Source organism: Armigeres subalbatus, chromosome 2 (genome assembly GCF_024139115.2).
Source record: "Armigeres subalbatus isolate Guangzhou_Male chromosome 2, GZ_Asu_2, whole genome shotgun sequence".
NCBI classification, from domain to species: Eukaryota; Metazoa; Arthropoda; class Insecta; order Diptera; family Culicidae; genus Armigeres; species Armigeres subalbatus.
The window spans coordinates 414,308,797-414,325,269 of NC_085140.1; the positions used below are offsets into that span (position 1 = coordinate 414,308,797).

The 16,473-nt window shown below is 41.8% G+C and overlaps 1 protein-coding gene across 1 annotated transcript; it reads right to left on the reverse strand.

Annotated features, from left to right (window-relative positions):
* Nucleotides 1-14,419: 14,419 nt before the first annotated feature.
* Nucleotides 14,420-16,251, reverse strand: LOC134217677 (cytochrome P450 6a8-like). The gene is made up of 2 exons (XM_062696487.1): nucleotides 15,004-16,251; nucleotides 14,420-14,941 (listed from the first exon to the last, which is right to left on the reverse strand). Exons 1-2 carry the CDS (start codon nucleotides 16,097-16,099, stop codon nucleotides 14,526-14,528), a joined length of 1,512 nt encoding a protein of 503 aa, XP_062552471.1. The 5' UTR covers nucleotides 16,100-16,251; the 3' UTR covers nucleotides 14,420-14,525.
* Between the last annotated feature and the right edge of the window lie 222 nt (nucleotides 16,252-16,473).

The following is a 16,473-nucleotide window of genomic DNA, read 5'->3' on the forward strand; positions in this document are numbered from 1 at the left end:
CATAGTAAGCACACTCAGTGACAGTCAAATGAATGAGTTTGTGGAGTAGTCGCCTGACTGTGTCATTCAATATTTTGAATAATCATGCGATGTTTGTCAAAATTCGGACGAAAGTTGCTTCATGAAGATGGATATTTTAAGCTCTGGATGGGAGTGCCTAAACTGAGGGATTGGTGTTGAGTCGAGATCCAGAATGCTGCAATTCGGTTACGAAGGAGTTTCACTGGAACGAAAGTTGCTTCAATGAAAGTACTCCTTACGGATGCAAAGAGGTGCTAGATAAGGCCAAGGTGAAGATACTTAGGGTGGTCAATATGCCGAATAAGCATACACCAAACATTTCAGGCCCGTTTAAAGTGCTTCGGTAACGGACATTAGACCTTTGCCTGGAAGTGACTGAACCAGAGTAAGCTACGACCAGGTGCTCGATTTGCTTCGATAGCGGATAAAGCAAACACTCCTTTGATGGACAGCTCTTTCCTTTAGACAGGCCCGGACTGGCAAGTAGCATGTTGAACTTAATTCACTGCAAGGCAGCTAAAATACTGCTTCAACAGTCGCTTACTTGCAATATAACTGATTTTGCCTCACTGTTCGACTCGCACCGCGCAAGGCCTTCGTAGATCTGAAAAACGGCGGTGACGGGCCAAAACATAGAAGGGAAGGCCGGAAAGGCGAAGAATCATCAAAGACGCCGGCCGCACCCTAAACTACGAAATCATGTAAAGCAAGCGGATCTACCTGGATGATCTGTGCAGAATGGCGAACGCCCTAGCAGCTTTCTGGACGAAGGTAACTTCCCAGACTGTTGGCGGAAAATCACTGGTGGACCCATCAGCTTACAGACCAACCTGCTTACTCAACACAACTAGAAAGTGGCGGAAAATGTTAATCCTAACAAGGCTAGAAGTGTACTTCAAGGGTGCTAAAGACTTAATAAGTAATTAGTCCGGAAGCGCCGATCTACCGTCGATGCACAGTCGCGTATGACTGTCATGGACACAGCCAAGGTTGCGTGGAAATGAAACTGGCGTTGCATCCGGTGCTGTGCATTGATTAACACTAGATGTAAAAAAAATGCTTTCAACTGTGCCAACTAGGAAGCTAAAGCTGATTCCATAAAAAAAAATTAATAAAGAAAAGAATCCTGAGGAGCTCCCGTGCAGAACAAATTGGATCGATGTGGTTACTACAACTTCAATGTAACCGAGCTCAGATGTATATAGGTTGCAGTAGCCTCTATACCACATTTGATACTGCTAAAAGCTGCAGCAACTGCGATGAGGGCGCATTGTCCAAATCAGCTGCGGTAAAGACTACTGTGACGCTGTGGACACTAAATTCGCCCTGGCAACAATCATGTTGCGGGTGACCTGCGGAGGCTTCCCAATAGTTAGACTGAGGTTTTTGCGGCTCATCCCTGTCGTAATCTGCCCATTATACGCTTCTCGCGTCGAAACGTCGGCGCGGCTCCTACGCTTCAATTTTACTCGAAGCGGAGCTGGTCCTCGAGTTGGCTCCCACGCTTCGATTGCCGGGGGCGGTGCCACCCGCTTACCCGGATCGAAGCGGAGCTGATCCTTGCGTTGGCTCCCACGCTTCGATTGCCGAGGGCGGTGCCACCCGCTTACCCGGATCGAAGCGGAGCTGGTCCACACGTCGGCTCCCACGCTTCGATTGCCGAGGGCGGTGCCACCCGCTTACCCGGATCGAAGCGGAGCTGGTCCTCACGTCGGCTCCCACGCTTCGATTGCCGAGGGCGGTGCCACCCGCTTACCCGGATCGAAGCGGAGCTGGTCCTCACGTCGGCTCCCACGCTTCGATTGCCGAGGGCGGTGCCACCCGCTTACCCGGATCGAAGCGGAGCTGGTCCTCACGTCGGCTCCACGCTTCGATTGCCGAGGGCGGTGCCACCCGCTTACCCGGATCGAAGCAGAGCTGGTCCTCACGTCGGCTCCCACGCTATAGAGCGGAGCGGTAGCTCCTTGTTCCGCGTCCGTCGAAAAAGTGGCCAGTTCACTGTTATGCATGCGCTTTATACTTCAAGAACATGTAACGTTAGTGATGTGGGCGTCGTATGTTATTATCCGTTTGTTTATTTTCAGTTTGAGAATCGTGTGCAGTTGAACCAAATTTAGCTCAAAAGTTTTAGGTTCGTATGCAGATGAGCAGTTTTATTGATTATTATCTATATTTTCTTTATTTCATTATTTTTATTTATTTTCGAGTTCTTTGTTATCATTTTTGAACAAATGGAATTTTCATTCAACCTGGTCCATATGTATATACTACAATACTCCTCTCCTGTACTCTTATTAATAAGTTCATATCTGTTATTAGGTGATCATAAACATGGAAGTCAATTCTAAATAATTCCAAAGCATGGTAATTTTTAATAACGGTAGTGTTCATATCAAATCAGGTATTGGATCAGGCTCTACAATATCAATCTTGCACCCGAATCCAAAATCGCATCCGTAATCTTCTTCGCATATCAAATTTTAGCATTTCCTCTCAGAAAAACCGTCCCAGTTGACTTCGGTAATGCAATCATGGATAGAGCTTATCAGGCTCTACAACATCAATCTTGTATCCGAATCATAAATTGTATCAATAATCAAATTTAAGTGTTTCTTCTCTAACAACCAGCCCACTGTTGACTTCGGTTCTGCAGTCATGGATAGAACTTATCTCGGTCTACAACATCAAAATTACATCCGAATAAGCCATTAATCTTCTTCGCATATCAAATTTTAGCATTTTTTCTCAGAAAACCAGCCCACTGTTGACTCCGGTCATGCAAACCTGGATATAACTTATCAGGCTCTAAAACATCAATCTTGCATCCGAATACCAAGTTGCATCTATAATCTTCTTCGCATATCAAATTTTAGCATTTCTTCTCAGAAAACAAGCTCACAGTTGACTTCGGTAATGCAATCATGGATAGTACTTATCAAGCTCTACAACATCAATCTTGCATCTGAATAAAAATTACATCAATATTCTTCTTTGCATGAAATTTGATCAGCATTTATTCTCCAAAAACAGTTGACTTCAGTCATGCAGTCATGGATAGAACTTATCAGGCTCCAGAACATCAATCTTGCATCCGAATCATAAATTGCATCAATAATCTTCTTCGCATATCAAATTTTAGCATTTCTTCTCCAAAAACTAGCCCACAGTTGACTTCGGTCATGCAGTCATGGATAGAACTTATCAGGCTCTAAAACATCAATGTTGCATCCGAATCGTAAATTGCATCAATAATGTTCGCATATCAAATTTTAGCATTTCTTCTCCAAAAATCAGCCCACAGTTGACTTCGGTCATGTAGTCATGGATAGAACTTATCGGCCTCTAAAACGTCAATCTTGCATCCGAATCATAAATTGCATCAATAATCTTCTTCGCATATCAAATTTTAGCATTTCTTCTCCAAAAGCCAGCCCACAGTTGACTTCGGTCATGCAGTCATTGATAGAACTTATCAGGCCCCAAAACATCAATCTTGCATCCGGATCATAAATTGCATCAATAATCTTCTTCGCATATCCAATTTTAGCATTTCTTCTCAAAACCAGCCCACAGTTGACCTCGGTCATGCAGTCATGGATAGAACTTATCGGCCTCTAAAACATCAATCTTGCATGCTTGCATCCGAATCATAAATTGCATCAATAATCTTCTTCGCATATCAAATTTTAGTATTTCTTCTCAAAAAACCAGCCCACAGTTGACTTCGGTCATGCAGTCATGGATAGAACTTATCAGGCTCTAAAACATCAATCTTGCATCCGAGTCATGAATTGCATCAATAATCTTCTTTGCAAATCAATTTCTAGCATTTCTTCTCAGAAAAACCAGCCCACAGTTGACTTCAGTCATGCAGTCATGGATAGAACTTATCGGCCTCTAAAACATCAATCTTGCATCCGAATCATAAATTGCATCAATAATCTTCTTCTCATATCAAATTTTAGCATTTCTTCTCCAAAAACCAGCCCACAGTTGACTTCGGTCATGCAGTCCTGGATAGAACTTATCAGGCTCCAAAACATCAATCTTGCATCCGAATCATAAATTGCATCAATAATCTTCATCGCATATCAAATTTTAGCATTTCTTCTCAAAAAACCAGCCCACAGTTGGCGTCGGTCATGCAGTCATGGATAGAACTTATCGGCCTCTAAAACATCAATCTTGCATCTGAATCATAAATTGCATCAATAATCTTCTTCGCATATCAAATTTTAGCATTTCTTCTAAAAAACCAGCCCACAGTTGGCTTCGGTCATGCAGTCATGGATAGAACTTATCGGCCTCTAAAACATCAATCTTGCATCCGAATTATGAATTGCATCAATAATCTTCTTCGCATATCAATTTTTAGCATTTCTTCTCAAAAAACCAGCCCACAGTTGACTTTGGTCATGCATTCATGGTTAGATTTTTTATCTTGCATCAGAATCAGAAGTTGCATCAATAATCTTCTCCGAATATCAAATTTTAGTATTTCTACTCAAAAAACCAGCCCACAGTTGACTTCGGTCCAGCAATCATGGATAAAACTTATCTGGCTCTACAACACCAATCATGCATCCGAGTCATGAATTGCATCAATAATCTTCTTTGCAAATCAATTTCTAGCATTTCTTCTCAGAAAACCAGCCCACAGTTGACTTCTGTCATGCAGTCATGGATAGAACTTATCGGCCTCTAAATCATCAATCTTGCATCCGAATCATAAATTGCATCAATAATCTTCTTCTCATATCAAATTTTAGCATTTCTTCTCCAAAAACCAGCCCACAGTTGACTTCGGTCATGCAGTCCTGGATAGAACTTATCAGGCTCCAAAACATCAATCTTGCATCCGAATCATAAATTGCATCAATAATCTTCTTCGCATATCAAATTTTAGCATTTCTTCTCAAAAAACCAGCCCACAGTTGGCTTCGGTCATGCAGTCATGGATAGAACTTATCGGCCTCTAAAACATCAATCTTGCATCTGAATCATAAATTGCATCAATAATCTTCTTCGCATATCAAATTTTAGCATTTCTTCTCAAAAAACCAGCCCACAGTTGACTTCGGTCATGCAGTCATGGATAGAACTTATCGGCCTCTAAAACATCAATCTTGCATCCGAATCATGAATTGCATCAATAATCTTCTTCGCATATCAAATTTTAGCATTTCTTCTCAAAAAACCAGCCCACAGTTGACTTCGGTCATGCAGTCATTGATAGAACTTATCGGCCTCTAAAACATCAATCTTGCATGCTTGCATCCGAATCATAAATTGCATCAATAATCTTCTTCGCATATCAAATTTTAGCATTGCTTCTCAAAAAACCAGCCCACAGTTGACTTCGGTCATGCAGTCATGGATAGAACTTATCAGGCTCTAAAACATCAATCTTGCATCCGAATCATGAATTGCATCAATAATCTTCTTCGCATATAAAGTTTAAGCATTTCTTCTCAAAAAACCAGCCCACAGTTGACTTCGGTCATGCAGTCATGGATAGAACTTATCAGGCTCCAAAACATCAATCTTGCATCCGAATCATAAATTGCATCAATAATCTTCTTCGCATATCAATTTTTAGCATTTCTTTTCAAAAAACCAGCCCACAGTTGACTTCGGTCATGCAGTCATGGATAGAACTTATCAGGCTCCAAAACATCAATCTTGCATCCGAATCATAAATTGCATCAATAATCTTCTTCGCATATCAATTTTTAGCATTTCTTCTAAAAAAACAGCCCACAGTTGACTACGGTCATGCAGTCATGGATAGAACTTATCAGGCTCTAAAACATCAATCTTGCATCCGAATCATAAATTGCATCAATAATCCTCTTCGCATATCAAATTTTAGCATGTCTTCTCCAAAAACCAGCCCACAGTTGACTTCGGTCATGCAGTCATGGATAGAACTTATCAGGCTCCAAAACATCAATCTTGCATCCGAATCATAAATTGCATCAATAATCTTCTTCGCATATCAAATTTAAGCATTTCTTCTCAAAAAACCAGCCCACAGTTGACTTCGGTCATGCAGTCATGGATAGAACTTATCGGCCTCTAAAACATCAATCTTGCATCCGAATCATAAATTGCATCAATAATCTTCTTCGCATATCAAATTTTAACATTTCTTCTCCAAAAACCAGCCCACAGTTGACTTCGGTCATGCAGTCATGGATAGAACTTATCAGGCTCTAAAACATCAATCTTGCATCCGAATCATGAATTGCATCAATAATCTTCTTTGCATATCAATTTTTAGCATTTCTTCTCAAAAAACCAGCCCACAGTTGACTTAGCTCATGCAGTCATGGATAGAACTTATCAGGCTCTAAAACATCAATCTTGCAATCGAATCATAAATTGCATCACTAATTTTCTTCGCATATTCAATTTTAGCATTTATTCTCCAAAAACCAGCCGACAGTTGACTTCGTTCATGCAGCCATGGATAGAACTTATCAGGCTCTTCAACATCAATCTTGCATCCGATTCATAGTTATTCATTGAAGTACCTCCTTTCTCCAAAGTGGTGTCAGTGTTCCTCCAGTATTTTTCTTATTCATTGGACATTGTCCATTTTCCGAAGTCTATTAACCGTCGCCTTTTCCAATGGTGTCCCTTGATCATTCAGCCTTCTTTTCCTTCAGGGCCTCATAATAATCTCTGACCTCCTCCTTTTCCATTGGGATTCAACAAACTATTGGCCACCGCCTTTTCCAACGGGACCTCATATTTATCTGTGACCACCGCCTTTTCCATCGGGGTCCCACAAACTATTGACCACCGCCTTTTCTATCGGGGTCCTTTATTCATGCAGCCACCGCCTTTTCCATCGGGGCATCATATTCATCTATGACCACCGCCTTTTCCATCGGGGTCTTTAATTTTCGACTTCCGCCTTTTCCATCGGAGTCTACTTAATAAACTTATATTCCACCTTGTCGGAATATATTTTACTTACCAAGTAGATTCTGATTCTACCGTCCACGCCATTGTCGTAATCTGGCCATTATACGCTTCTCGCGTCGAAACGTCGGCGCGGCTCCTACGCTTCAATTTTACTCGAAGCGGAGCTGGTCTTCGGGTTGGCTCGCACGCTTCGATTGCCGGGGGCGGTGCCACCCGCTTACCCGGATCGAAGCGGAGCTGATCCTTGCGTTGGCTCCCACGCTTCGATTGCCGAGGGCGGTGCCACCCGCTTACCCGGATCGAAGCGGAGCTGATCCACACGTCGGCTCCACGCTTCGATTGCCGAGGGCGGTGCCACCCGCTTACCCGGATCGAAGCGGAGCTGGTCCTCACGTCGGCTCCCACGCTTCGATTGCCGAGGGCGGTGCCACCCGCTTACCCGGATCGAAGCGGAGCTGGTCCTCACGTCGGCTCCACGCTCTACTAAATAGAGCGGAGCGGTAGCTCCTTGTTCCGCGTCCGTCGAAAAAGTGACCAGTTCACTGTTATGCATGCGCTTTTATACTTCAAGAACATGTAACGTTAGTGATGTGGGCGTCGTATGTTATTATCCGTTTGTTTATTTTCAGTTTGAGAATCGTGTGCAGTTGAACCAAATTTAGCTCAAAAGTTTTAGGTTCGTATGCAGATGAGCAGTTTTATTGATTATTATCTATATTTTCTTTATTTCATTATTTTTATTTATTTTCGAGTTCTTTGTTATCATTTTTGAACAAATGGAATTTTCATTCAACCTGGTCCATATGTATATACTACAATCCCAAGCAGGAGTAAATAACTTAACCCTTAAAGGCGCAAGGCGATTTTTTAGAAATCGTCGAAAGTATTTTTAGCGTAAACTACCATTAAAATTATTAACATTAAACGTATTTTCGGTTTGTTGTTTTAAAACAACATTGCGCATTTAAGGGAATACTTCATTCCGTTATTGATACATTACATTGGTATGAACCAGGTGTACATAAGATGTTAAATACCAAAGCAATAATACCAAAAATTATTATGCTAAATACTACTCTGTTATTACACTACCAAACGCGTAGCAAATTATTATTCGTTTGGTATTGAAATACCTCAGCTTGTTGTGTGGCTTCAAATGGCTGGAGCGAAATGCGATGACAGCAGCTCTCCGTCGGTGCGTGTGCACGCCACCGAGATCTGACGAGAAGTGGGCGAGTCATGGCTTGCTGCTCACCGATTGGCACGCTGAAGTGTTAAGGCCACTCCTGACGGAATCCAAGATTAAAAGTGCTCCCGTTTTCGGGGGCACACCACTCGATTCAGAGGCGGCGCACAACTGTCATTTTTGTTGATTTAGCTTTGCTGCGTCGCAGCATGCATGAAGCAATAAAAATGACAGTTGTGCATTGCTTCCGTATCGAGTGGTGTGCCCCCGAAAACGCGAGCACTTTTAATCTTGGATTCCGTCAGGAGTGACCTTAATGTATAATCACACCCTGATGGTTACTTACTCAAACCCCATATTTTCCTTCTCCTCTCATAAAAAAGGCAAAACAATCCTCTTACATAGGATGCAACGATTTTGTTTCCTAAGATATTTGCATGAGGCTAAGATGAACATTGAGCATGTTGCATTTGAGAAACAGATTAATTTCTTTAAGGCTCAAGACAAATTGGGCAATGAGAAGAGCTTCCTGAATGATTTACCACCGGCGGTGTGTCGTCTGTCTCTTTCCGTTCTTCGAAGAATTGTGATTGTGGTAGTGCAACAATCGAGAAATACCACAAACATTCATTCAAAAAAACGGATCTCGAATCGAAAAAGATTAACACCCGCACCAAATGTATGATCTACAGAACGCTCATGAGACCGGTGGTCCATTTATCACATGATACTAGGACCATGCTCGAAGAGGACTTTCAAGCACTCGCGGTATTCGAGAGACAGGTGCTTAGGACCGTCTTTGGCGGTGTGCAAGAGGACGGGATTTGGCGGCACAATGATAAATCACGAGCTTGCCCAGCTGTACGGTGAATCCATTACCCAGAAGGAGGCTAAAAGTAAAAGCGTATGATGGGCAGGGTACGTTGCAAGAATGTCGAATTGCAACCCTGCAAATATGGCATTCGCTTCTGACCCTCCAGTGGAGCGGCTTGGTGAGCGTGGGTCGCAATGGATAGAGAGATGTGGCCTCAAACCGTGTATTGTTGGCATTAGCCCGTTAGCGTTAGCATTAGAATTAAACAATTCGAACAAATTCGTAGGTGGTACAAGCCAAGACTATTGTATGACAGTAGCATCACTTTCATCAGTTACCACAGATATTGATTTGGGACTAATCACTAATATCTCTTAGATGGAAGCAATGCACTCTTCAATAGTCGAGATCTGTCCTGGCCACGGCCTTTCGAATGGTGAGGAAGGGGAAGGCTGGTTAGTTGAACACCTACTTGAGAAAGATGCAGAGAACTCTACGACCTCTCATAGGTGCCACGGGAGGTTTTGGGATTGTGTGGAAGGTTATAACAGTAGGAATCGTTTTGGTAGAACGAGAAAGGCAGAAAGAACTAAGATAGAAATACAAAGTAGGAAAGGGACGAGCCTAGAATTGAACCCACGACCTCCTGCTTATAAGCCACTAGACTTCCAAGTTAGTCTATGTGGCCTAGGGTGGTCTAGCCGGTAGTACCGAAACCGGTAATACCGGTATTACCGGCCAATTTTGAGTACCGAAAATACCGGTATTATAGGCGGAAAATACCGGTATTTTCGGTATTTCAAATTTTGCTGTCAGTATAAAAAATCTCGAATAATTTCAACCTACATATCTCTAAATAGTTTACCTACATCAGCTCAACTGTCTGTAATCGCATATCTGTCCCATATAAACAGCAAATCCAGCATAGATGGGACAAATATTTGGTTTCAAGCAGTAAAGACTCATCGAGCAAAAAATACAACGAATAAATGCGCGCATGGGTAACTTTGCCCAAGTAAGCATCATTGACGACGTTCACGCTACAAAAAAAAAACGATTTTCAGTTCTGAATTCAGAATAAGTAGCTGATGCCAATGCACGCTTAGATAACATGTTATCTATGCTTGAACGGATCCATGAGTTAAAGCTTTAATCCAAATTCAACTTGTGATTGTTTGGCGATTGATGAAATAATTCAAGCCCTCGAACCTGCTCAAGCTGCTGTGGAACTACTGCTCTGTGAGTTCTGCATTCTATATGAAGCCGACGTGGCACTCCAATTTATTTTGGAACAATTATAATGCTTTGCAACAAAATTACAACTTTTGTAATAACTTTCCAAGGCTCTCATGTGGAAAATTTCTCCGCAGTACAAAAAGCCACAATCCATCACGTCGCGGCCAAATTTTCCAAAATATCAAAGAAGCTTTTCTGCAGGTATATTTTCCTTAGGCGACTATCTGTCGTTTATTTTTTGTTGCGACCAAAATAAGCGGAGTAGGTTTTTTCATGCGCAGTACATGTCAAATCAAGTCAAGTTCGGTTGAACCAGAGAGGGCATTCTCAGTAGTTGACAACATTGCCATTGCCAACATTGAGATTAGTCACTCAGTATGTAATGTCTACGTAAGTTTCGCTTTGCTCAGCTCAACATGCAATGATTTTAACATTTGAAGTTTGTCAACAAATATTGTTTATCACCCAAAAGTCCAAATCACAAGTTTTTAATTTAATACCTGAAATTAAAAAAAAAACTGGTGTTCTATCGGTATTACCGGTATTGAATTCACCAAATACCGAATACCGGTATTTGTCAAAAATAAACAATACCGACCACCCTAATGTGGCCTCAAACCGTGTATTGTGGCGTCAAAATGTTGATCCAGTGTTTCCATTTGAATGTAAGCTAAATATATTCTGGTCGATGAAACCTGCTAAGCACGCAACTTACTTTCTTACAAATATAAGAGAGCAGATGCGTGTTTTGGTTGAAAGATCATTCAAAATTACCTTTGTTTGGGTCGCATCTCATTGCTTAATCTACGGCAATGAGAAGGCGGACTCGCTAGCAAAGGTGGGCACACAGGAAGGTGGGGTTTATGATAGACTTTTCTCGAGCAATAAATTTTTCCCATTAGTCCATCAGAGTACTCTTCAAAGTTGGCAAAGAAATTGGACACACAACGAACTTGGACGGTGGTTATTTTTAATAATTCCTCAAGATTCTGGGCAAGCGTGGTTCAGAGGACTTAAGTCGAGGCTTCATTCGCGTGATGTCGAGACTTATGTCCAATCACTTTTCACTAAACGCACATCTGTACGGAATAAACCTTGTCGATAGCAACTTATGTAGGGTCGGTGTACCAATTTTCGCTATACATAAGAACAACTATTTTTTTTTTAAATAAGTAAAAGGCATGTGGATGGACTTTAAATATCAAGCGAAAGGTTTTACTTCCTGCTCCTTAGAACAGCTGTGCAAACCACAATAAAATTTGTTATTATCCTCAAAATTTTTTTATCCATTATTTTTATCCACAATAGGAACGCATGCACCAGTTGTGGCACTATTCTTAATTTTGGTTCCTTATTTGGCAAATCCCATTGTTTTCTAATGGGACTGGCCAAATTGGGACCACTAGTGCGACAACTGGTACAAAGGACGTTAAAAATTAGGCAAAATCAATTTTTACAATTATACTTTATTTGTTTTGGAGAAAATCAAAGGTGTTATCATGTCATATGAATATGCTTTATCGATATGAACTTGGTTTACGGTGATTTGATTGGTCATTTGGCATATAAAGCACTAGTGCGACAACTGGTGCTATAGCCACAACTGGTACACCTAGCCTAGGTGCGGTGCCGATTATGATGACATCGATCACGTAGTTTGGTTCTGCTCGGAAAACGACGTCTCCAGAGAGAAATTATTGGATACCCTAGTGGCCTTCCAGGAGATAAGAGGTGTTTTGGGGAATCGTAATATGGGCTATATGCAAGCCATTTATAGTTTTCTTTGTTCCTCTGACATAAAAGTCTGATACTTTTTTTTTCTTTTTCTTCAACGTTTTTTTTTTGTTTTGTCTCTATCTTTCTGTCCCGTAGATCGCCGTTGCTCTGGCCGTCCGGAAGATGGTCCCATTCGAACAATTCTCGAGCACGACGACACACCCTGACGCCAAATGACCGGATGAGCAGCTGAAATTCCTTGATTATTATGATTATTCCCTGAATCCCGAATCATAATACCCGCCAATCTTTTAGCATTGTAAACCTAACCTCGAGTCACCACGAGTACGTTGGCTTATGTCCCTCTCTTACTAATCTAATCATAAGATTATGTCGATTGTACATATCGCAAAGAAAAGTGGCTCCGTAAAGTGTTATACACGCCTGAGCCTACCAAATAAACGAATTTGAAAAAAAAAAGACAGAAGCGGTAGCCACCAGACCACCGATCTCGTCTATGTGGCCTCAAACCGTGTATTATGGCGTCAAAATGTTGATTCAGTGTTTTCTGTTTAAATGTAAGCTGACTAATGTGCTGCTTCAATACTGATTGTACTCCACGCATATTACCAAATATTTTTGCCTGAAACTCAATACAGTGCAAGTAGATTCGTCCTGTATACTTGATGAACTTATTGTCACCGAATAAACAAATTTTTATTATTAGGGCGATTAATCCGTTGGGTGAAAGCTGTTAAGTTTTCCTTCAAGCTATGTAGGTTTTCTTTTAACCTGCGCTTAATGGGGAAACGCCATTAACGACATTGTGCTAAATCAGTTTTAATCCAAATGAGCTCAAATTTTTAGAGAACACTCAGAACGTGATAAAGAATCAGATGAGCGCTGTGGAGAAAAATCGTTTTTTGAACTACCTCAATGAATACTAGTAGTAGTAAGTAGTGCGTAACGGTGTAAATCCGGTCAAATCGAAAGTCTCGGTACAACACTGATACCTCGCGGCACCTCAGAATTAGGGGACACGAAAGTCTTGCTATGCCTTGCAGGAATGTCGGGGGGTTGATGCTTCTGCGGTACCTCAGAAATATGAGACGTGAATGGGTCTGCCTCGCAGTGAGGTAGAAGTGGCATAGGAGTCACCAACCTAGGGTCGCCTACGACTTGGTAGACAAGTGGTATCACTCCGGTGCAGGACGGATGATTACCACACTAAGTGAGGACCAACTGAGCCGTGAGATGCCAACTCGGGGTACTCCCTGCATGGTACCTGGTCAACGTCTTGTTGGTGGTCTCGCGGCTCATGGAGGTGAGTGTTGGGGAACATGTGGTGCCAGTGTTTCTTATACACAGGGGGTGAATGGGGAGTGTCAGGATAGATGAGGCGCACTTGTATACGTCATGTAGGCGGTGAATGCCCAATAGTTATCCCCCGAAGTATTGCTTAATTGCGGGCCAGGGTAATGACTGGAGAAGAACGAGTTGGTTTTAGTGGGTCAGGAGTGGTGATCCCATCCCCACACTTCCAGGTGTCTAGTTGCAGATTTTCTTTAACCCTTCATTCCTTTATAAATAAGTCGCTCTCCTCCCGATTCAATAACGTTTGTCGCATTCGTCAATCTACGCATCAACGTTTGCGGGTTCTTTCTAAGCTTTTAAAAATTGAAAGCTCTGTAGCAGTGGACTTTGTAGATATGTGGACATTGAGATGTTGACATTCTAACACTCAGAGAAATATATTTCTCTGAGTGTTAGAACAGTTAGACACAGTGTAAACATATTTTAAATAATCAGATGGTCAATCTTATATAACTAGACCAACTAGACCAACAATCAAAAAGGGCGTAACAGCCAAAAATTATTCTTTCTGATTCTTCGTCTACATATATAGCTCGATTTAATGATACGGCCAGCGGATTACAAAAACCTTCTATCAGGGATTGAATCCTAAATAGAATGAACAAGTCTCTTATATGTGGACAAAGAATCAGAAGGAATAAATTTTGGTTGTTACGCCCTTTTCAAATGTTGGTCTAGATAATACCTTTTTGACTCTGGACTCAATGTTAGGTGTCCATCAAAGCTTTTCATTAAGAATTAGTAAAAACAAAGCCAAAGATATAATGGACAAGTACTTTTACGGTCTCGTTTTTTCATGAAAATAACAATTAATGTTTTATTCGGATTATTTACCGCATTATAATTACTAACTTTCAATTAGCTAGGGGGCGATGGATAAGTATGGCCCCTTAGACATTTGATTAATTTAAACATATTTGGAAGCTCAAATTTATGTTTTGCAGCATACATAATCTTGTTCAGCTCATTATCTTTAGGATTCATGCGTTGTAAACATTAATGTTTGATATTTTGTACATACAACTTTTAAAGAGTTCGGGTAAGACCGGCAACCTTTCGAAACACTCATTTTCCAAAAAAAAAAACAACCACGTAATAACTAGCACTTATAAGCACATCAATGAGAAAAATCAAACAAGTTTTAATTTGTGAAATCTAGTGTTTTATTACGTATTTTATTAATGATGTCGACACGTTTCCTATCTTTAGTATCAGTTTCTTATAAGAACCATTCGGAGAAAATATTCAAAGTTTTTCGACTCTCAACCAAACCCCATTAGCCGGCCCTAGAATGAAATTCGTTCTCGAATATTTGACCGGTATTTGCGTCTTATCACAAACACTGAACTTAAATCTTCTCAGCAGACTTGCCAGCCCAACGCGAGCCTGAATGGTACCGAAGCGCATTCCGATGCAAATCCTAGGTCCTTCTCCAAACGGTAGATAGGAGTACGGATCCCGCGCAGCAACCTGTTCCGGTGAAAACCGATCCGGATCGTACCGCTCTGGATCGGGAAAGTGCTCCGGGTCATGATGCATGGCAAAGGTGGGAATCATTATTTTGCGACCCTTCTTGATGACAATGTCGCTATCAGGCAGCGTGTAGTCTTTATCTGCATTGCGTTCCAAAATGGCCACCGGAGGATGCTTGCGAAGCGTTTCTGCAAATAACAAATCAACAGATAAGACCAAAATATGTGAACTCAAATTTGGCTATTATTACCGTTTATACACTGATCGAGATAACCCATATTGCCGACAGATTCGTATGTTAGAGTTCCATTGTTAGCTGCAAAAATGTCTAACACGCATTTACGTGCCTTTTCTTGTGCCTCTTGGTTCAGTGCCAACTCGTAGAGGGTGTAAGTCATTGCGGTTGACGAAGTGTCGTACCCGGCGGTGAAGAAGATAAAAGCTTGAGCCGCGATCTCATCGAACGATAGTTTGCCAATTTCCTCACCGCTCTCTTCCAACTTGCCCGTGTTCTTCAATTTTAGCAACAAGTCCATAAAGTCATTCCGAACAACGCCATTAGTTTCACGATACTGAATCGTATCCTTCACGACTTTGGAGAAAAACGAGGAAACGTCTTCGTGCAACTGCTTCATTCCCAGCGAATTAGCGTAGCTTCGGAAAGCCTTCATTAGGTAAACAACTAGTGGAGAATGAGGCAGCTTATCAAATGCAATCTTGCCATATTTGCGGAACTCATTATCCGGGTCACGGAAACTGTTACACTCAATACCGAAAGCACACGTTCCAATCACGTCAATCGTATACCTGGATAATAAATCATGCATCTCCACCTCATTGCTTTGCTGGACCACTTCACCAAGGTGATCACAAAATTGCTGACACACCCCCACGACCAATGGGAAGGTCATCTTGATTCGACCGCTAGTAAATGTGGGCGACAGTTTGTTCCGCAACGTCTTCCACTTGCTGCCTTCAATTGCGAACATATGGGCCGAAAGGGGGTCATCTTTCTCGTTGAAATAAACGCCTCGGTTGGGGAAGTAATTGAAATCCTTCACCAGAAGTGTTTTGATCAGTTTTGTGTCCAAGATGTACAGCAGCGGTGAAGTTAGCATAAAAACACCACCATATGGGGCTCCTTTTTGCTTGAAATAGTCATAATGTCGCTGCGTAATCGGTGCGATGTGTTCAACCTTGCCCAGGGTCTTAAAATTCCCAAACGGAAACTCCGGCTCGATGTATTCCACGCCGCGATCCTTCCAAAAACTGAATCTCTTCTTGATCCAAAGATAACTGACCAGCAGGGCAAAAACCAACAGCCATACCACTTGAACTAACCACATGTTGTGTGCCAACGTCTCGGTGGATTCAATTACACTGCCGACCGACGATCGGTTTAGGTGGTCGAGTAACCTACTAACTGGTTTCGTTGGTGGCACAACGACGACGACCTTTACGCCACACCAACACTTCACGCGAGTCGGACGCGCTTTTTCGCAGATGAATGAGCGCGAGAGAATAAATTTGCCGGCCGTATTTACGATTTGTTGTGACGGGTGTTATTCGTGTGTCGTTATCTGCGCCAAGATGCAGTGTAGGACTTGGGAAGATAAGGATTTGTAGTGGTTGGCGCTATCCCATTACAAGAATAGGGTGGATCGTATTGTTCCCATTTTAACTTTCGAGATAAATAAATGCTACATAGGGGAAAATACAA

Coding starts and splice junctions, on each gene's coding strand:
- LOC134217677 (XM_062696487.1), bottom strand. CDS start 16,099: ATGTGGTTAGTTCAAGTGGTATGGCTGTTGGTTTTTGCCCTGCTGGTC. Junction 14,942..15,003: donor TCTCGATCAGTGTATAAACG/GTAATAATAGCC, acceptor TGTTATTTGCAG/AAACGCTTCGCAAGCATCCT.